Raw genomic sequence first — 21,783 nt, 5'->3', positions numbered from 1 at the left:
TGCATCTCCTGTTTCAGTGGGACCTGGATGCTTCTAATTTGCCTCCCCCCCCCCCCCCAAAAAAAAAGAGCTTGGTGATTTATTTATTTATTTGAGTTTCCATTTTTAGAGAAATCTGAGAGCAGCTACAGTACCTGTGCAGCAGGAAACAACCTCTGTCATCATCCACCTTCTTGATTACAGCAAAAGAAAACATCAACAAGTGTAGGGAGAAAAGGGGAGCATGGAGAAGGCTTTGGTCATGACAGAAATCAAGGGCAGAACATTTCAGCCTGGGACAGGGCACTGACCACCCACAGTGGCCTGCCCAAAGCAATCCTGTAGGGAAATGCATTGGTAAGTCACACGTGTATGCCTACGTTTGTATCAAAAAGGGTTAAATAATCAGCAAATGGATTTCTAAATAATTTCAACTCTTTAAAGCCATTAAAAAATATCAAAATCCCCATGGTTTTGGGGTAGCAGACAGCCCCACATATGACTGTTGACCCTGAGATTTTGCTGGTGGGGGTCTGGAGATGACACAAAAGGCAACTGAGTTGCTCCTGGCAGTCTGGGCTGACCCAGGACAAACCTTTGCCCCATTCAGAGCCAAAACCTGTTCCAAATCTGACCCCTAAAGACTGACTTTCTGTGCTTGCTTGCCACTGAACAGCACCACACCTCCACTGCAATCTCCCAGCATTTTTTACTGACCACAGTCTGAAGAGGCTGGAGTACAGCCAGGGGGGCTGCTCTGCACCATGTCCTGTTACACAGAGCAGTTCTGTGGCTACAGGAGGGAGTTTCTGCTCCCAGATATCACTCATAGCACAAACATGGGCAAAATGCTGAAACACAGAGCACTGGTTTCTGCTCACTTGCTGTTTTCCTTTCCCAGCTTGTTATTTATGTGACCTTGGTGAAGCTCTTGCAAACACCTGAATGTTTTCATCCCTGGATAGTGGTTTGTTACCTCCTCTCCCCAAAGCACAGTGCTACCAGCTGCCAAAAGGAGGAGAAAACCAGCCTGTGGTGAATAAAACCAGGTCTGTGAGAGACCATGAGTAATTTTGTTATTTTATGGGGAGCAGGCAATTCATGGTGTTTGTTACCTGACCACGACTTCAGGGACTGAGCTATGGCTCTACCTGGGGCTTCTCACCCATGGGCAAACCCAGAAGGTGCCCTGAGCTGGCCCAGAGTGGCTTTGCCTGCTTTGGGACAGAGCTGAGGCTGTTATGGGGACACTGAGCCCTGCACAGGGAGTGCCTGGGGCAGCACTGGCCCCTGTGTGATGGGCACAGCTGGGCTGGGCACGAGGCACACATGGTACTGAACCTCACACTGCCCATGGGCACTGCACAGGGCATTCACCCAAATGTTTACTGCTATTAACACAGGGCTTGCCATTCCAAATCTTTGTGCAAAACAGGCTCGGAGATTCAACACTGGCATCAGAAACGCGAGCTCAGACCTTGAGACAAGACATTAATCTCCCTGAGAAGTGTGTGAGAACCTGTCTGTGACAGCATGTGCAATTCAGCAATTATTTACTGCTAACTCTACCTTTATTCTCACAATTTATCTGCGCTCTGGGTTTGCAGGGAAAAAAAAAAACCACAAAAATCCAAAACCTAGGAATGACAAAAGCCTCGTGCTAAAAGCAGTGGCTAGAATTAAATGTTAAAATATACCCTCTCTTTTAGGCCAAATCTCTATTTTCACTCTCAATGTTGCCTGGCAGCACTATTAAATCAGAACTGCAATAATACAATGTCAAGGATTCTTCACAAGCAACAACAAAACCTTTGCAAGGAGCAATCACCTCCACATTTCTATGAAACACTGAATTCAGCATAAGCAGATCAGATGAGAAACAGAGTCATCTGTTACAGACACCTTTTCATAAAAATATTTTCTTTAGGATTTTCCTTTCTAGGAAGCTGAGGCTTCAGAAAAAGAATGTAAACAATGGTTATCTGCTGCTGTGGAATGCAACAGGTGCACCTGTGATTGGCCCATGTTGGATGTTTGTAATTAATGGCCAATCAAAGACCGAGCTCTCTCTGGGACAGAGTTGGAGAGAGCTCCTTTGTTTTTCATTTTTTTCTATTCTTAGCTTAGCTAGCCTTCTGAGAACTTTTCCTTCGATTTCTTATAGTATAGTTATAATGTAGTATATACATCATAAAATAATAAATCAAGCCTTCTGACCATGAGGTCAACATTCTCGTCTCTCTTCATCCTGCAACCCTTGTGACCACCGTCACAATCATCCTAGGAAACAATGTCACCCTTCACTCTGAAATAGGGTGTATCTTTCTTTTACAGCATCCAAACCTATCACAGCCCCACACCTCGTGTCCTCCTGCCACCAAAACGTGCCCACAGGCAGGGATGCTGCAAAGGCCACGTGGGCACCTCGTCCTGCACGCATGGGGCACGTCCTGCCCTAACCTCAGGCTGCAGCAGGTGCAAGGATTTCTTCTAGAGTTACTCCAGCTGAGCCCTGGCTGGCTGCAAACTCCATCTGCAGCTCTTTGGTGGCACTCTAATGATGAAACAGAAGCTGAGACTCCTCCCTGCTGTGCTGAACAGGGCAGGAGGTGCCCAGGGAGGCAGAGCACATCCCTCTGCAGCCAAGCACCCGCTGAAGGATTTATGGTGGTGCCCTTCATCACAGGGGACAGGCAGGGATAACCAAGGTGGATGGATGGCAAGGAGCTGCTGCTTGTCAGGAGTCTTGCTTCTGTGTCATTGGAACCCTGACCTTGGTGCCGTGTGTCCTCCTGGGCCACCAGCACTGATCACAACTCACACTGCCCCTTTTCCAAGCAGGAAATGTCACCTCAGACTTCATGTGCTCCAGCAGAGCACAGGGTAAAAAACTTTGATGGTAAATCCTGCCCTGGGAGAGATTTCACTGAGAGAGATTTCACTACTCAGTAGGTGAGTGTGACAGTGGTCACAGAGGTTTTCCGGATGAGGGAAGAGATGGAGATCTGATTCCCTATTTCAGAAGGCTTGATTTAATATTTTATTACATATATATTACATAAAAACTATACTAAAAAGAATAGAAGGAAAAGTTTCATCTCAGAAAGCTAGCTAAGCTAAGAATAGAAAAGAATAAATAATAAAGGTCTGTGTCTCAGACAGAGAGTCCAAGCTAACTGGGCTGTGGTTGGCCATTAATTGTAAACATCTAAGCTGGGCCAATCCCAGATGCACCTGTTGCATTCCACAGCAGCAGATAACCAATGTTTACATTTTGTTGCTGAAGCTTCTCAGCCGGAAAAATCCTACTGAAAGGATTTTCATGAAAAGATGTCTGTGACAGGTGAGTCCCTACTGTAGCTGACACTGTCAGTTTTAAACCTTAAAAATGTATTAAATACGACAGAAAAGTACAAAGGAGATGGAAGAACAGTGTAGAATGCAGAAACTTTCCTAGGAGTAGTGTGAACATATCCAGACAGTGCCAGGCAAGCACTGGGAACTTCTCCCCAGGCTCAAGAGCTCTCCTGCAATGATCCCAAAGCCCAGAAGATGGAGCAAACCTTCAGTGATAACAGGATTTCCTACACACGTTTTGGGACTGGCTGGGTCATGGTGGAGGCCTCTCACCCACCCAGGAGTTACAAACATTGCTGCTGCATTCTTCACTCTTCAGCTGAGCAAGTCCAAGATCATAAAGGAGAAGTCAGCAGAAACCTGCAAGAGTCACAGACTGAGCCACCTTGGCCAGAAAGTTTCACCAGGTGAATTTCAAAGATTAGTGGTGTTAAAAGACTTTCCTGTGTTGGAGAAGGGGCTCCTGGCTCAGCCCCATCCCTCCTGGTCCCTGCACTGGAGGAATGTCCAGCACCAGCCTCCCACAGGGCTCTGGTGACTCCCATCAGTGCTTGTCCTCCCTTATCTCAGTGGTTTTGTTCAAAACAGCAGAGAAGAAGCAGACAGTAATTAAAAATATCAGGCATGGCTTGTTTTAGCTCAGTGCCCAAATTCCTTTTTAAGGATTCCTGGCAAGGACTGGGTCTTCTTTTTAACTCAAAGCACTCCAAACCACTCCACTACACACAGATTTAAGTGGGGTTTTATTTCCCCTCCACACTCCCATCAGCAGCATCTACCTTCTGAAGAGAAAGATGTTTGTAAAATCAAACCCTGTGGTTTGGTGTTTTACCTTGTTCACCTCTTGGCTTTGTTCTGATATTACCAAATAACAATTTCCAGATATTTCTTCATACTGGAAGGGTGAGGGAGGATTCTAGAGCAGCACAAGAGGCAGGACTGCTCCTCTCTCCAACTCTGCTGTCAGGCACTAGATGTCCTCAGTTATCCTGGAGAGGCAGGCTGTGGTTAAACAGCTACACAGAGATGAGATAGGAATTCAAACAAAGCACAGGCAATTTGTATTTCAGCTGTGAACAAATAAGATCATGATTACAAGTATGTCTTTATGACCTCCTCAGCTGCAGTTGTTTCTGTGAACAGCTGTACATCTGCATCAAAAGATCACTCCAGAAATGCAACAAAGCAAGCTGGGAATCTGCAAAAGGCAAAGTTAAAGGTCCTGGGGAACAACTGGGTGCAGCAGCAGCTCCCCTGATAGGCAGGAGATGCCACAGAGACATCGTGGTCTCCCTTTCCCTCCCTGTGCCACCCAAAACTGACCCTGAGCAACACCTGAGAAAAGTTGGATATTCTAATTCTCTTCTTCTGGGCCTCCTTCTTCACTTTGTATTCTCACCGTTCATAGAAGTTCCTAAAAACAAAACCCTTGAAGAGCCAGGCATGTGGGGAATGACGAGAGGGGCTTGAGAGCCACAGCTCCACCACCCCTGTTCCATTTCCAGCTCCTCTGCTCGGCTCTTGCTAACTGGAAACTGCAACCAGGCTCTGACCTCAACCCAAACCCACCTCAAATCCCCATTTTCTCAACAACTGCACCCAAAACCACCCTGGTGCTGTCCCAGCAAGCCAGGCTGAGTGCCAGGGCTGTGCCAACACGGATGTGTTGGGCTGAGCTGAATCCTGAATGCTGTCAGAAAAGCCAACAGAGAACTCTGTGGGTGCAGCATTAAAACAAAGGATTGCAAACAAAGCTTTAAACGGGGAACAAGCCTTGTTACACATCTCATTTCCTTTTTGCAGGAAAAGCTTTGATAGTGCTGATTCCATGAGCTCTGGATAAGGAACTGGAGACTTGGGACCACTCAGCTTCCTGCTCCAAGCACTGGTGGTTTGTAGCAGCAGGGAGCAGTCAGGGCATGAAGAACTTGCCAGCAGACAAACCTCAAATGCTGCTTGGAGAAATGCAAAAGTACAGCGCCATGGGGGTAATTTTAATGGGCACACATGCAGGTTTTTTTTAAACACCTATTTTCACCAGCAACCTGGAAAAAAGAATGAAATTCAGTGGTGGTTGTGAAATTTATGGACACCTCAAAAAGTAGGGAATGACAGCTCAGAAGAGAGGAGAGTAAAACTGAATAACCTCAGCTACTGGGTGCCCAGGCTGCAGAAGCAGCTGTACATCTGAAACCCAAGTCACTCTTACAGACAGGGGGTGTCTCAGGGGGCACAAACTCCAAACAGGACTCAGCAGGTGAGCAACACAAACCCTAAAAGCCACGTTCCAAATGGGAAAGGCTGTGACAATTCCTAAGTGCAAGGAGAGATGAGCAAGAAGCATTTTCAACAACGCAAGGACACCTCTGTGTCTGTATCACTGGAGGGATGGTGAGAGAGCCCAGCTTGGCTCACTCAGTACAGCTGATGGAGAAGCAGAAATTCTGACCTGATATTCTGATGTTTTGGGATCTCTGACCTGCCTGGGGCCAACCTTCCTTCAGATGAGACCTCTGACCCTCTGCAGCCCAGCCAACACCACAGGCCAAAAGAAATCAGACCACAATGATTTACTTCAAAGCCCTGCAATATCACACACTGCACATTCCCAAGCACTCAAGGAGAAACAGGAGGAATGCTGAAGTGGTTTTGGTAGCACACTTTTCAGTTTATTGACCTATACAAAATAATAGGTCTAAAAAATTCAGGAGTAGTAAAAGAATAAGCAAAAAGAGCTCTCGCATTTCTAGAAGGCTATACAAATATGCAAAACCAAGGAAATAAGTTATTTTTTATTTTGTTTTTGTTCGTTTAATTTCAAATTGCGACTCTAATAATACAAACAACTAAGTACCAGCTTAACAAGTGTGTCCTTCTGTATATATTACATGCTCTGGAATACTGGTAAAAAATGTCAAAAAAGTTTATCAGAAACCTTTCTATTCACAATATGAACAAGGAGTAACTAATCTTCTGTATAAAAGAACAAAAGAGCACCATTTCTGGAATCCTGAAGCACAGTACAGCTGAGAAACGAGAGAGATTTTACCATATGCAGACGAGTCATCAGGAACCAGGCAGGATAACCCCGTGCCAGTTTGCTCCTGCAGATGGATGACCTGAGGTAGGTTTATCCCTCTTAAATCCAGACTGCAGCCATGTGTTTTTTTTTCCCTACACAAATGGTTCTGTGAAAAGGCTGTTCTGCCACTCTGACTCTGCAACGCACCTGGCAGTTCAGGTGACTCCTGGTACAATCCTAATGCCCCTCATTTTAAGGCACCCACTTGGCTGTTTGTGTTTGCATCCACCTTAGAACACTGGCCACTGCTACCAAATTGTCCCTGGGGCTCCCCACTGTGGATCCTCGACCCACTGTGGCACAGCAACCTGTCACTGTCACCGCTGAACAGGGGTCACCGTGCAGCCACAGTGAAAATTTGCCTACTCCTCCACACAGTGAGGCTGTACCATGGAAAGGTCATTAAATGGGCCATAATTAATTATGTTTTATCATGGAAAAGAGAATTCAAAGTTCACTGCTTCTGTTTCCAAATCCACAACTAGCTATTAGTTTTACACGATGTATGCATCAGCACATTTTTTTTTCTTTCCAGAACTTGCTTGTGGTGCTAACAAACACTCTTAACAACACCCCAAAAACTAGACAGACTCATTCAAACCTCCAAAATACAAAAACTCCAGCCTTCCTTCAAGTAATGTTCCAATACTGATTCAGTCACCCTCACTCACACACACAGATCTATCCTTCATAAGCCTATGAAACCTCTTCCAGGTCCTCATAAGCCATGGCAGAATAAATTTTCATTTTTTCTTCTTCTTTCAGACATCAGACTTGTGCTCTTATAATTCCTGGTTTTTCCATAAGAGTCTCCTTTTCACATTTTTTTTTTTCTCTGAGGTTTGCCTTCGACACCTTCCAATCTTCCCAAAAAGTGCTTGCTAAATATAAATACTTCAACCAAGTGCTGCAGCTGCTCGTAGATGAACTGTGGCTTGCCCTGGGCTGTACGGATTCACAAAGAGACGCCATTCGTGGTAAGACTTTGTCAGTTTGCTACAGTCCCTCTGAACGCTGAATTCCACCTTTCCCAGCAGGACAAACAGCCTCTGCTTCCTCTTTTTGCTCCTTTTGCCAAGTTCTGCCCGAGGCTGGGTGCGGCGTTCTGTGCAAGGCACGCAGGGGTAGGAGAGAGGGAGTGAGTGAGTGAGGGGCTGCACGGGGGCTACACCAGCGTCCCGGGCTTGGAGTCCTCGTGCCAGAACAGCCTCTGCTCACTGCTGGGCAGCTCTGCCTCCAGGCCATCCTCCTCGTCCCCTCCCAGCTGGCTCGGCTCCACATAGGTCCTGCAACACAGACACGGCACCGGCGTCAGCTGAGGGCCCTGCCCGTGCACCTCCCTTGGGCTCAGAGTGATGCTGGTTATTTGGAGTTTGCCTCCAAGCACAAATCCAATTTTCGTGCTGTAATCATTAAAGTTGTGTGCAAAGCAATCCCAGCTGCTCCAAACTGTCATAGTATCACAGACTGGTTTGGCTTGGAGGGATTTTAAAGCTCACCTTGTTCCAACATCCCTGCCCTGGGCAGGGACACCTTCCACTACACCGCATTGCTCCAAGCCCCATCCAACCTGGCCTTGAGCTCTGTCAAGGCTGTTGGGTGTACTGATTGCTTGTTTGCCATGATCACATTAAAGTAGAAAATAAAGCAGACGAACAATCAGACAAGTGATTAAGAATGTGGAAAATTAATAGCTAATGAACCTCATTTAGATAAAGCTGCTAATACAAGCAGAATTTTCAAAGCTCAATTATGAGAAATTAAAAAATTAGTAGAAACAGTATTTTTAAACACTGTTGCCATAGATATTTTAAATCACTTCAGTAAAACAGCCCATAGCACTTAGCTTAGAAAAAAAAAAAGGATCTAGCAGCAGCTTTTATGTATTCCCTTACACTTTCATTTATTTTAAAACAAACAGAATTAAAAATTCAGTATTTTCACACAAGTCGGTCTGGCAGCAAGCACAAACTGCAACCCACAAAGCAGGAGGCACACGTGGGGTACTTATTACACTGAGCATAAGTGCATTTCAATGTGATGGCATTTGTGGGGGCAGAGCCATTCCCCAGGGCAGGAGCTTTCTGTCCTCACAGCCAAGTGCTCTGCAGTGGGGGGGGGGACACATCCAAACAGAAAACTGCCCTCACAACACCAATTTTCTAAATACCCTTCATTCTGCCTCTTTGAAATCAAGCTGATTTGCTCAGATTTAAGAGCCAGTGACATGCAGGAGGAAGGGTAGGAAAATCTTCACGTATTCCACTCACCTGCTCTGCAAAGGAAGGTTGCCATAAACATTCCCATAACAGCTGGCGTAGGAGGAATGAGACAACGTGTCGTAGTCTGAAAGTCCCAGTGCAAGGGGGGTTCTCCAGTTCCCAGCAGTGTTTGTAGAAGATGCTGGAATTAAAAAAAGGATTACAACAAATTATACCTTTCTTAGAACAAATTACACCTGCCTTCAGCTAAATCGGCTGAGGCAAACAAGACAATTCTCATCAGCAATCTCTATGGGGTTTTGCAGGACACAGGCAGACAATGCAAACACAAAATATGATTTACAAGACCTGTAAAGGTGGTATTCTGGAGCTCTTAAAGTGCTTGCTGACACATTCAGTGATGCTCACTGGGCTTTATTTTGGAAGCCATCACAGCCACTGTATTTACATGGCATGAAGCTTTGTACACTGCTTCTAGTTGCTAAAAATACTTGTCTGAAACTCAAATGCTCTTTGTCTTTCTCTGGGTTACTGTGCTTGCACAAAGAGCAAAAGGCTGATTTACCCTTAGGAGAAGATAACAAGCATGACTTTCCTTCCAAGAACAGAACAAGATCCTACTTGGCTCCTAATCCACCTTTCAGGACAGAGCTCTGCTGACTCCACTGAGGCAGTGACAGGGGGGCAGAGCTGACAGCACTGCAGGGACTCCCAAAACCACTGGGCACAGATGAAATCTGACATTACCCGAAGAGAAAGACGACACCCGACTGCTGGGCGAGCACGGCGTCTGCAGAGCAGCAAAGCCCAAACTCCTCTGAGATCCTCGGTCAGACTCAAAGCCCGCCTGCAGGCCGTGACCCTGCTCCTTCTGGCTGGAGGCACGCTGGTACCAGCCCCGGAGATGCTCTGCTACTAAGGCCTTGTGAATGTTTTTGGTTATGTGCTCCGTTTTAGCCACCTGCTTCCTGGGGAGCCTGAGGGTGGCGTAGGGGTTGTGTGGGACTCTGTCCACCTCGTCCTCGTGGTAGGAGCGGAACTCCCGGTACCGCTCGTAGCCGTAGTGCGCGGAGGAGCGGTACGAGGGGTTCACGCTGTACTGCCCCTCCGTGTCGCTCTCATAAACGTACCCCCCGTTGTAATAAACGTCAGGCTCAGTGTAAGGGGAGTAGCCAGGAATGTAGTAATTAGAGGAAGGCTGCTCCTGGTTTTTGTGGAAGACGGCGCTGCGGGCGTCCTTGTGCGCCAGGTTCGGCATGCTCCCCGAACTCGCGGCGGAAATGTTGTGTTTCTTGGAGCGCCTCCGGCCCCTGGTCCTGTTGTCGAGGGTCTGGGTGGTGTAATAGGGGTTGGGAGTGGGTGTCACGCAGTAATACTCCGCACTGGACTGGCTGGTGTAGGACGATCCGTCGTCCAGGATCTCGGTGCTGCTGCTCCGCTGTGACTTGCAGAGGGAGAAGGCTGGCTTGTCAGCAGGAGCCTCGGACAGCAGGTGGGTCTGGGACTCCAGGCTCCCGCTGCGCTGCCGGCAGTGGCGTGGGGAAACATCTGGCCTACAGCAACGCAGATGTTGGCTGGTTAAAGGCAAGTCTCACACAAACAAACACACAGAGCATGCAAGGACAGGTCAGCTGCCTCCCCAGCCCAAGCACAGCACAAATCCAGCCTTATGTTTCCACACAGAGTATTTGCAACGCACAGGCATCGGTTTGGCTGAATTTTGTATTGGCTGCAACAGCAGGAGATCTGCCTTATAATAATCTGTCAGGCTGAGCAAGGTTAATCTGTGACAGGGACACACTGAGCTAAGGTCACAAACACACATTTGGTAATGATTTACAGGAGGGCTCCCTCAATCACCTGCAATCTACTGCAGTTGATGTGCTCCATGGAGCTGTTCTAGCTCATATCCAAATGCCATGGATACACACAGCCAACACTGATTATGGGAGCTGTCTGAATCCCAGAAATTCTGCTTGCAAACAGAGAACTCTCCATCAGTAAACATCATGTAAACATCTGAACTCTCCATCTCCATTCCTTTCTAGAAGGAAAAGCCTACACAGGTAATGAGCTTGGACCAGAACATGGGAAGATGGGTTTCCTTTTGATCTGTCTCTGCAAGGCTGCATTACCCCACCAAACAAACCCTGAGCTAACTATTTAAGATTCTCAGCATCTCTCCTTCTCCACTGTGAATTGGCTTCCCACAGTCATATCTCTAACATTCTGAAAGCAGTGGGAATCCTTACACTGGGTACAGCTGCTAGCACCAGATCTGACATGATCACACATAACATGATCACACAATCACCTGCAAACCTACTGCTCTTGATGTGCTCCAGGGAGCTGTTCTAGCTCATAAAGTGCTCAAATCCCATAAATTTGGGATGGACACACAGCTGACACTAATGATGAGGGAGCTGTCTGAATGCCAGTAACTCAGCTTGTAAACAGAGAACTCTCCATCAGGCCTCACATGAATTACGTCAGCCCTGACAATGCACCTGCTGAAACACTGATACCCCGCCGTGGCAAAACCGCCCAGCCATCAACCCTCTGCCTTCTTAACACCGTTTGCTTTCACTCCCGTGCCTCCCCAGCCAGGTGTGGCACCCAAATCAGAGGTCTCTTACTGCAGGTGGCTGCTGCTGTACGCGTTTCGGGTGAGCACGGGGGTGGTGGGCATGCTCCTGCCGCCCTGCGGCGGCGCCGGCCGCTCCAGCGCGCGGAACGGGCTGCTGTGCGTCGACAGTGTGTCCCTGCAGCAAAGGGGACACACACACTGGGGTTAAACATCCCCCAAAAGTCACAGCACACCCCCTACGGCTGCTGTGCGTCGAGAGCGTGTCCCTGCAGCAAAGGGGACACACACAGTGAGGTTAAACATCCCCCACAAGTCACAGCACACCCACTATGGCTGCTGTGCGTCGACAGCGTGTCCCTGCAGCAAAGGGGACACACACACTGGGGTTAAACATCTCCCAAAAGTCACAGCACACCCACTATGGCTGCTGTGCATCGAGAGCGTGTCCCTGCAGCAAAGGGGACACACACACTGGGGTTAAACATCTCCCAAAAGTCACAGCACACCCACTTACGGGCACCTGAAGTCTCGGAGAAGCAAAAGGAAGGGTGGAACGTCGCCCTGGTTTTTTTTAAGATTTTCTAAGCCTTCTGATGTTTACGTTCTTGTAACGAACTTTCTGACACACTTTCTGTAAATAGCTCATTGTTTTGCTTTCTTTTACAGAGGAGAAATTTGATGGACTGTTGGTTTGTCCAGCGTCATTGGAGAGGTGGCACTGTCACCTCCAATTCGCTGTCACTTGTGGAAAACTAAGTGTTGGAGTCAGAAAGTAAACTTCTCTTTTTCTTCACCTTGAGAGCAGTGGTGTGTGTGCTTATGTTCTTTTGTGTCCTATGGTGACAGTGGAACAAACGTAAGTGGATGTGGGAGAAAGAGTTGGTAAACAGGAAGGAAAATTCAATCCCTTCCTGTGGTTAAAGGGAGGTGTTCACAGGATCAGCAGCAGGACAAGCTGCTGCCAAAGGACAGAACCATAGAGGAGAGACAGAGCAGGTAACAGAGAAGCAAACAAATCAGGCTTTCAGATGAAGCACATGGGTACATATAGCTATAATTTGACTTCTGAACTTCATGCAGGAGTGTTTCGCTAGTCTTGAGGGACAGATGAGGGAAAAAAGCAAGACATGGCATTGCTCAAAACTCTAAAACATTTTAAAGTGTGTCTTTAACAGCCTGTTCACCCAAGAGAGTCCAAGAAATCTCAGGGTCAGTGAGAATCCCTACACTGGGTACAGCTGCTAGCACCAGACATGATCACACAATCACCTGCAAACCTACTGCTCTTGATGTGCTCCAGGGAGCTGTTCTAGCTCATAAAGTGCTCAAATCCCATAGATTTGGGATGGAGACACAGCTGACACTAATGATGGAAGCTGTCTGAATGCCAGTAACTCTGCTTGTAAACAGAGAATTCTCCATTAGGCCTCACATGAATGATGTCTGCTCTGATAATGTACCTGCTGAAACACTGATACCATCAGGAGGGATGGGTAGGGTTTGGTGCTGCCTGAATCCACTAAGCACAGTCATCAGGAAAGTGACAAGTTGTTAAATGAACACTGAAAAAAACCCCAGAAACTGACACAAAGAATGACAGCATGAGAACTCCTTAAATGCAGCCCTTGGTATTATATTTCTCACCCATCTCAAACCTCTTCCCAAAAATTATAGTACTCTTTGGTGTGAGATACTGTGTCAACTGCTCATACACACTTTTGTTCCCAGCCAGGAAATTCAGCTCCCATCCCCAAACCCTGTAATCCCAGAGGAGCAAGGAGCAGTGGGCTCTGCTGGGATGCTCAGCAGGGACAGGAGCAGCTCATGGCAGCAGGTGCAGAGTGCAGCAGCAGCGGGATTTGCCTACCTGGAGTGTCTGCTTTCCAAGAGCTGCTCGTTTATGGATGACTTCCTGAGGTGAATTCTCTCCACGCCAAGGGACTTTGGTGGGGGAAGCCTTGGAGAAAGCTGCGCAGAGCTGGGTCTCTGTGCTGCTGCAGGAAGTGATTCGCTGACTGTTGGAAAGGAATAGGCACTTTGTGAGAGCAAAATCCCTGATATTTCTGCCCTGCGTGCAAATCTGTGGCCCCTAAGGAGAAGCACTTTGCAGTACAGAGACAATGACAGGAGCTGTGGGTCTAGAAGAGATTTCCTGCTTGCACTGAGCTCTCTCCACACACACAGGACATTGTGGAGGCTCCTAAAGATCCCAGCAGCACTGGGACTACACCCAGCTTGGGGCTGTGCCAGATCACAGAAGGGGAAAACATCTGCTTGCAGAGCAATCCTTCCCAGAGCCAAGCAGACAAGCTCAGCCTCTGCAAAGGCCAGTTCCTCTCCCTCAGCTTCCAGCTCTTGAAAATGACATTTTAAGAATTAGTTTTGAAACACAACCTGAAAGAGACTGACTTCAAAAGCGACTGAATGAGCAAAGGGAACTGACAGACACATTTGGCTGAAGGCAATTGGGAAGATGCTGGTTTGATCCTTGTTCTCACTTTGCTTAGGGCACAACCAGGTCCCGACAGAGCCAACAGGAAACTCCAACTAATACATATAAATGCAGGACCAGCATCACAGAGAACACCTTCCCAAGCCTGGCTCCACTTCTACTTGTACAAGCAGGAATCAGGTGTAAATTCATTTTATGGCACCACCTGGTTTGTACAAGTCTAAATCTGGGACAAAGTGAGATCAGAATCAGGCTCAAACCGAAAAGTGAGTAATAATTGAGATAATGTTTGTCCCCAAATGATGATTATCCAGTTTAAGGGAGAGGCAGGCCAAGTCCTTTCCACCTTGTGGAACAGGGTGTGAGTGTGTCTGTGGGTGTGTGTGTGAAATGAGTAAGCTGAGCAAACACCAACCCATGCAAGATGCAAGCTCACCAGGGAGCAGATAAACGTAAATAGAGCGTTAGTATCTGTGACTATTGCACCTTCCTCTAAGTTTTATGGTGGCTGTGAGGGCAGAAGGGCTGGGCTAATTCTCCCAATTTGTAAGTCCTTCAGTTCTAGGCCAGGCTCTAGGGACAACGGATTGGACACTCACAGTGTCCTCAGCTTGCATGTTGGTCATGTTAAAACCAACTTCCTTCTCTGAAGATGACTCAGGCCAGCTCACAGAGCAGAACCCTTCAGAAACTAACCCATTAGGAGGAAGGACATTCCTGAGTAGCTATTTTTTCCTCTGCTATAAAGCAATTCATCATCAAAAGCTGCCAAAATTAGAGAATAATATAATGACTTTTACTGGAAGGGACCTTGAGGCTCATCCATCCTCATGGATGAGGAGCATCCCAACTCCCTGCCATGGGCAGGGAAATCTTCCTCTAAAAGGTTTTGCTCAAAGCCCTGTCCAGCCTGGCCTTGAACACTTCCAGGGATGGGACATGCTAAAGGACATTAAGTCAAAGAAATATCTCTGAATGGACAAACTTATTGGGAAAAAAAAAAAAGGTAAGCACCATACCATCATCATAGGTGGTTGTGTCTGACAGGGAGCTGCTCTCAGATGGAATTATGTCATCTGTGAATAAAAACAAACACTTTAAGCACAAAAGAGCCAACATCAACTTACAAATATCTTAATACAGTTTATTTTCTAGAGTTTCAGAGCCAGCTGATACTTGTAACACTGCAATCCTTATTCTTTAGCCTAAAGACAGTCCTGGTGCATCATCACTCTGTGTGTTCACTGCAGTTCAGCAAGCGACCCAGGTAATTATCAAAGCAGATTTTTATTTTTCTTTTTTTAATCTGCAGCAGGAATCAGGCCAAGATTTACAAAGGTGTTTTCCACCCCACTTCCAACAGATCTCACAGGGTATTTTGGTGCTTCAGTAGGAGTCAGGAGCCTACACAGACATGCAGATCTTGGCTGTTAGCAGCTAATCTCCTCTAGGTACACCTGAAACCCCACCAGGTAGGTACAAAAAAGCCTTTTAAAATTTGGCACTCACTTTTGAGTGTTTCATCAGCACACAGATCCTGTTTCAATTAAAATAAAGATCAATCCAGAGTAGTTCCACTGATTTCTATCAAGGTATTGCAAATTCCAGCAACACAGAAAACAGGAACTGTTCCATGGGCGTACTAATTTTTTTTTTCTTTTACATTTTGTTGTTTATTCATAGCAGTTCACTGTACCTGTCTCACCTTGATGCTACACAATGAGAAGCAGCCTGTCTGCTCACTCACGTTTGGGGCAGACCACCAGCAGCAGAGAAATGAGGCTGAACCCATAATTAACCCATGGATAGCTCAATCCCTAGGCTGTTCCTGGCAAAATATGGCACTGGTGGGGTAAAAAACCTCCATGAATCTTCAAGCATGGGAGAAAGGAAGCAATAAAAAACGAGAGTGGCAGCCACTTTGTGCACGACACCTGCCTGTGCCCCCAGTGCAATGTGCACTGCTGCTGCTGCCACAGCTTGCTGCCAGCAAAGCTCTGGTTACAAGAATGCAGCAAAGAGAGCAGCTGTTCAAAACCAGCAAAAACCAGCACTGGCCCCTGCCCTGGGGGGACTTGTCAGACCACCGAGGATGGGCTGCAGCTCTGCTTGCAACCTGACACTGGGAAACAGCTCCAGGGGAGCTGATGAACGTGGGTTTGACCACAGGGTGGTGAAACGTGGAACTGGGGCCAGAGTGGGGAGGAACAAAGCCTGCTGAGGGAAAGAAAAAAGCCAGCCTAAAGCTACAGGGCTGGGTTCAGGGGGGTGTGCAGGGCTGACATACTCAGATATGGTGACATATCTGAACTGAAATCCCAGGTCTGTGAAACTCCCTGCAAAGGAGGAAGAAACTCTGGGCTAGAGAGGGAGGAAAGGGAAGAGCAAGTGGAACATGGAAAGCAGTCCAGTATGTCCTTCACCTCCTATCCCTTGGGGCTGGAAACAGCTATGCTTTGGTTCAATAAATCAGTGGGACTGTTTAACATATTACTTGCAACAAGTAATTCCCTGAACTCACAGACTCGAGTGACTCATCACTGCTCAGCCTCCTGAAACCCAGACCTGGAGCTCGAGAGCACTGCTGGAGACGGTGACAAGGTTACACACAAAATCAGTTATTGAGCAGGGAACAGGTAAACAAACACACACTGCAGGCTGAGAGCCTGGCACTGGAAGGGAATGCAGTGCTTATTGCTGGCTTGGACAACAGAGAAAAACACTGCCAACAACAACAGTGGCACCCAACAACAACAATGGATGGATGGATCTCTGCTCACTGGCCTTCCTGGTCATTGCCACACACCAGGTGCCCAGGAAATACAGGACCTTCCACAATCGCTATCCACACTGGTGAGCAAGGGACTGGAAAAACAGATGTCTCCCTCCCCTCTGTCAATCAGGAACAAGCTGGGCCACATTAAATGCTGATCATCAGCCTTTCAGAATAATCATTTGTGATGATGGATAGCCCAGTGATGCTGTGGTGTGTCAGGGGCAAGGATCCAAAACTCCTTCAACTGGCTTGGATACCAACAGGTTTGCACACATTATCAACAAAGCAGCAAGAATCTCACTTCCCTTAGGAGAAACACACTTAGACAGGGGCCAGGAGTATCTGCTTTTGCTGTGCTCATCAGTGGCAACTGGGTTTAGTAAAAAAATCTGTTTGCTGCTAATTGCATTCATAAACTCCTGAAGTTTTCTGGGAAAGGAGGAATTTTGAATCAAGAAGCAATGTCCTCCACCCTGCAGAGAACCCTGCCTGCTCTGGTTCTACTGGAACTGCAGCACCACGGGAGGGATGGGAGAGATGTTCCATGTGGCAGCTCAGATGTACAGCTACACTCATATCACAATAGGAACTCCTCAGGCATCAGAAAAGCCTCACCCAAGGTGCTGCTGGAGCCTTTCTGTGCACAGCACCTTCAGCCCATACCTGCTGCTGGAACATGCCTTGTTCCTAAAGCTGTGGCTACTCTGCCCCCAGCCTACACCAGTGCACTGAGTGTATCAGATGCAGCAGTCTCATCTCCTTTTTCTTATTTAACTGCCTTGGAGAAGATAAAAACCATACAGGAAAAACGTACACAAAGTTTCTAAGTAAGCCAAATTGCTCTTTTCCCCTCCTGTTTGCATCAGAACATGGGGAATTCTCTCACCTGGTAGAGCCAGAGTTGATTTCTGGGTTGGTTTTTTGCCACACTTGATTCTATATTCATTTATGGAGTTTTCTATCTCTTGCAGCTTTTTTACAGCATCAGCATACTCTTGCTTTCTTTTCTTCTTCACGTTTTTGCAGAGGTCTGGCTCACTGGCAAGTTTCTTTGCAGCTTCCACCAGCTTTTGGTGTATGATAAAATTGCTCTCCAAGTCCTGCAAAGTAGGATCCTGCAAATTCATGAAAGGGGTTATTTGCTTGTACTCCAGAGAGAAATTACCAATGAAAGCCATTAATATAAAGATCTATTTTTGTGGTGATTAAGTGAAATTTTGAGCACAAAATGCAGAAATACCAAAGTTCATACACAAGACAATCACAGCATATGAAAGTCTGAGATCTTATTTCTGTCTAGAGTACAATTTTGAGATCTCTTGGGCAAGGTCCAAAGTTCTGAAGCCCAGGTGACATAACACATACTCTTATATTCAGGTTTAGGCTGCTAAACCTCCTGCTATGAGTCCAACCCTGAAAACATCACTCAAAATCTCTCCCTACTTCAGAGAATATAAAAATGGAAATTGGTATCACCATACCTACGTAAGAGGGAGTTTCAGGCTTTAATTAATTGTTTGTAAACTACTTTGAGAAGCTCAGATGAAAGGCACTGCAGAAGTGCTAAGCAACAGGTTATTAAATCTGGTCAGCAGGATTTTGGTTTAATAGCATTTAAGCAGTCCACAAAATCACTTTGCTGCAGACAAGGAGCACACCAGCCCTGAGAGGCAGGGCAGTGAGTTTCTGGTGAAAGACAGATGCCAAGTGCCCAACACCTACTTATTTGGCTGATACAGCTTGTTAACAAATCTCACAAGGAATGAGGGGGAATGGAGTGTGTCCAGAAACTGCAAACATCTGAATTACCCTATCACTCGAGTCAGTCCCTGCCAGCAAAGTTCATTTTAGCCTCTTGAGCAATGCAGGGAGGTTTTACTCAGGTGGAACCTTCATTAAGCCACAGATAAAACTCCTCCTCCTGTCACCTGTCACAGAACTATGCTCACAGATGATTTTGCAAGGGGGACAGAGCACACCCTTGCCATGTTCTGGGTTCAAACACCATCCCAACACGACACAAATCAACGCTCCAGAAAAGCCATGGGCTGCCAAATGGCATTATGCACCTGATCTTCTCTAATTAGCAGCAAAACATCCATTAAAACTCATGCAGGGATTCAGCTTGGGTGAACTTCAGGCCTTTAGCAACAGCCAATTTCCTGCTCAGTTCAACGCGTGGCTGAAAAACGCCAGAACCCACCAAAATTTCCCACTCCACACAAACAACTGCCCCAGCTGCCTCCCCTTAAAGCCCCAGGGAAGAGCTGGATGATCTGCAAGGGCTTTGGGCCCTGGTGTGGGCAGCCCAGCCCTGTGTGCACACAAGGGACTCGTGCCGCGCTCACCTCCTCGCTGGGGAGCAGGTTGTCGTCCAGCTTGAACGCGGTGCCCACGCGCCTCCTCACCTGGGGAGGCTCCTCCCCTGCCCCCAGGGGATACTCCTTGGGCATCTTCCCTGTCAGCTCCTGGTGGGGAACAATGCACGGGGCTCCAGGTGAGGCCCAGGGGGAGAGAAGGGCTCCCACCTGCCCCAGTCCAGGGTGGGGTGCAGCTCTCTCACCGCCTCGCGCAGGCAGATTTTCTTCAGCTCCTCAACCTTCTGAAGCAGTTTCTCCTGAAGGAGTTTCTCTTTCTTCTTTAGTTCCATAATTTTCTCCTTCTTTTGTTCTTCACTGACCTCTGAGTCCTGAGAGCCTGGAGAACACATTCTGTTATCAGAGGATTTCCAGGTAAAGGCCATTTTAATTGGCTGGTAGTCTCATTTCCCTTTTTACAAACAAGCCCCATTAAACCTGGCTACTTCACATTTATGGGCAGTATTACCTGATGAGATCAAACTGCCATTGCTGGCCATGATAAGCTGGTTCTTGGCCTCCAAGGTCACCAGCTTTGACACTTTTGGAGTTCCCATCTCTGTCAGATCCATGGCGATGTCATCCAAACTTCTGGCTGATGGAATTTTTGCCTGAAGGAGTAAAAAAAAACCCCAAAAGCCTCATTGAGTTACCTCTAATTAACTTCAGAACACATCACAGAAGATGACATTTCACACATCATCTCCCAAAAAATTAAGGGCTAAAGCAACAGCATCACACAGGTGCTTGTGGTATTTAAGGTCTGCTTGGCATTCCCTTCCCCTCTCCCCAAAAACCTGAACCATCTCCCAGCTCAAAATCTCTGCAGCTTTCAAAACAAACACAGGAAAGGAGACAAAAGAAAAGGCAGATTAGACACCCAGCAGACATGGGAATTCCCTCTTCCATGATTACACTTCCACAGACCTTAACTGCAGGCAGGCTAAAATGGACTGAATACCAATATCAGCACTAAGAAACTGCTCAGAAAGCTGACAAACACAATCTGCAGTTTTTTTCTCTGGAGAGTAGTTCACCCATGGAAAAACACATGCTGAAAGGTGTTGAAACGCATGCTTGCAGTAAAATGCCTCATAACTTACTTTGCTTTGCTTCCTGTCCAAGTAAAACTGGTGCTGACTGATTGCCATCACCCAGATGGACTTGATCAGGGAAGTGTTTGCATACCAGGTCTGCACCACCAGCCCACTCTGACCAAAGGTCCTTCTTGACACTGAAATCCTGAGGAGGTGAAAAAAAAATGCCATTTCAAGACAGGTCTTTGAGGTTTAAAGTCCACAATGCCTCTCTCTTAACCAGGTGAGGCTCAGCCTTTATTTTAGGGAAGCAAAAACTCAGATTTCCTTCATCCCATCACCCAGTGCTGCCATGACAAACAGTCCTCCCCCTGCTCCAAGAACTCCCTGAATGGACACAGAGGGAATCTGAGAGGACACCCAGAGCTGTGACAGCCCCAGTCTGCCCCACCAAAAACTGGATCAGGATCAATCCCAAAGCCCAGAGGAAACTCAGGGGTCAGCTCTGAGGCACCACCCACCCCATCCACCAACAGGTGATGATGGTGGGCAAAGATGAACCCCCGTGGCAGAACCTGCTCAGCCTCACCTGCGGGGATCGTGCACCTCCACAGCAAACTTCTTCTCACGAAAATACAGATTTTCCAGCTGCTTCCATTGAAATAGCTGCGAGAATTGGGAGAGAGAAGCAGAACACGGTCACTAAATCTCCAAACCTCTCACCCCAAGGTGATATCATTTCAGCAAATTACAATTCCTGTGTATCCTCAGCTGTGGCATGGACTGAGCAGTAACTACATTCATAACATCAATTAAAAGAAGCACATAAGTATAGGATGCCCCCTCAGTAATTTCACACTCTTACAGACAATGTGTTGCAAATTGAGGATTTTGCCAGTGACAACATGTGCCTCCATCAATAGCACATTTAATTTCACTGCTAGAAGTTCCCAGAGATCTTGGCAGGGCAGCTCAAGTAATTTTCTCTCTGATTAAACGCAAAAATCTCTTTACAAAGTAATTGTATAGACAACTATGGTCTAGTTCCCTAGTCAGAACATTCCCAGGGAATGGCAGCAGCTTGGAAAAACCAAAATTTTTTTATTGTGAAGACATTGCGTGAGACATCCAGCGTGACATTTTGGAGCAGAGGTACAGCATGTACAGAACAACAGCAGCTACAGGAGGAAGCCACCCCCAGCACATCCTCCTGCTAGAAACCCACATATTTCCTGCAAAGTGCCAGCTGGGAGAAGAGATCAAAGTCAGTTGGGGCTTGGCAGCTGCACCCGTGGGATCAGAATTTCATCTGAATTCGCTCTCCTTTAGCAGGAGCAGCATCAGCCCTGCTGATCCCCCTGGGGATGGATGAGCCACCAGGGGCTGCATCTTCCCAGCCCAGCCTCGCAGGTTTGGGCAGCAGCAGGCTCCCCAGCAGTGCCAGGGTGCCTGGATGTGCATGGCGTGTCCCCAGGGATGCCCCCCTGACCGTGGAGGGCACGCAGGTGCAGCAGCATGACGGAGTTCACACCAGCTGCTCACACGGAGATACCGGCGGTGCTTCCACCCAGCTGGGCAGGCAGGGACAGGGTTAATGAGAGATCAGCCCTGGACACCAGGGATCCAGCCAAGGCCCTCACAGCAGCTCCCTCCTTCCCCCACTGGAGCTTCTCCAAAGCCTCCAAGGGTGCAGCCGCCACACCAGAAACCCCCAGGACACACAACATCCCCGCTGGCCTTGCCAAAACCTGACATTCCATGCTACCTCCCACTGCAGAAACACTTCAGGTTTTGTAAAAAACGACATACTAGGCTGTGATGCATCTGAAACATTTATAACACCATGAAACATAGCCCAGCACATTTGATTTCAGGGGAAAAGTGTCACTTTCAGCAGCCTTTCGCTCTGTTTAATTAAAACTTTCCTAGGAATA

At 47.3% G+C, this 21,783-nt stretch overlaps 1 protein-coding gene across 1 annotated transcript in view; it reads right to left on the bottom strand.

Annotated features, from left to right (window-relative positions):
• Positions 1-5,980: 5,980 nt before the first annotated feature.
• Positions 5,981-21,783, bottom strand: part of FRMD4B (FERM domain containing 4B) — a 78,717-nt gene continuing 62,914 nt past the window's right edge. The window contains exons 12-23 of the mRNA XM_058031847.1: positions 20,439-20,515; positions 19,916-20,054; positions 19,282-19,423; positions 19,019-19,152; positions 18,804-18,923; positions 17,342-17,570; positions 14,699-14,755; positions 13,095-13,242; positions 11,277-11,402; positions 9,388-10,193; positions 8,689-8,821; positions 5,981-7,704 (exon numbers count right to left, since the gene is read on the bottom strand). Of these exons, the coding sequence (XP_057887830.1) occupies positions 7,584-7,704; positions 8,689-8,821; positions 9,388-10,193; positions 11,277-11,402; positions 13,095-13,242; positions 14,699-14,755; positions 17,342-17,570; positions 18,804-18,923; positions 19,019-19,152; positions 19,282-19,423; positions 19,916-20,054; positions 20,439-20,515 (2,232 nt within the window). The 3' untranslated portion in view covers positions 5,981-7,583. The remainder of the gene's footprint in view (positions 7,705-8,688; positions 8,822-9,387; positions 10,194-11,276; positions 11,403-13,094; positions 13,243-14,698; positions 14,756-17,341; positions 17,571-18,803; positions 18,924-19,018; positions 19,153-19,281; positions 19,424-19,915; positions 20,055-20,438; positions 20,516-21,783) is intronic.

This window comes from Melospiza georgiana, chromosome 11 (genome assembly GCF_028018845.1).
Source record: "Melospiza georgiana isolate bMelGeo1 chromosome 11, bMelGeo1.pri, whole genome shotgun sequence".
NCBI classification, from domain to species: domain Eukaryota; kingdom Metazoa; phylum Chordata; class Aves; order Passeriformes; family Passerellidae; genus Melospiza; species Melospiza georgiana.
This window is presented reverse-complemented; position numbering and strand designations above follow the sequence as displayed.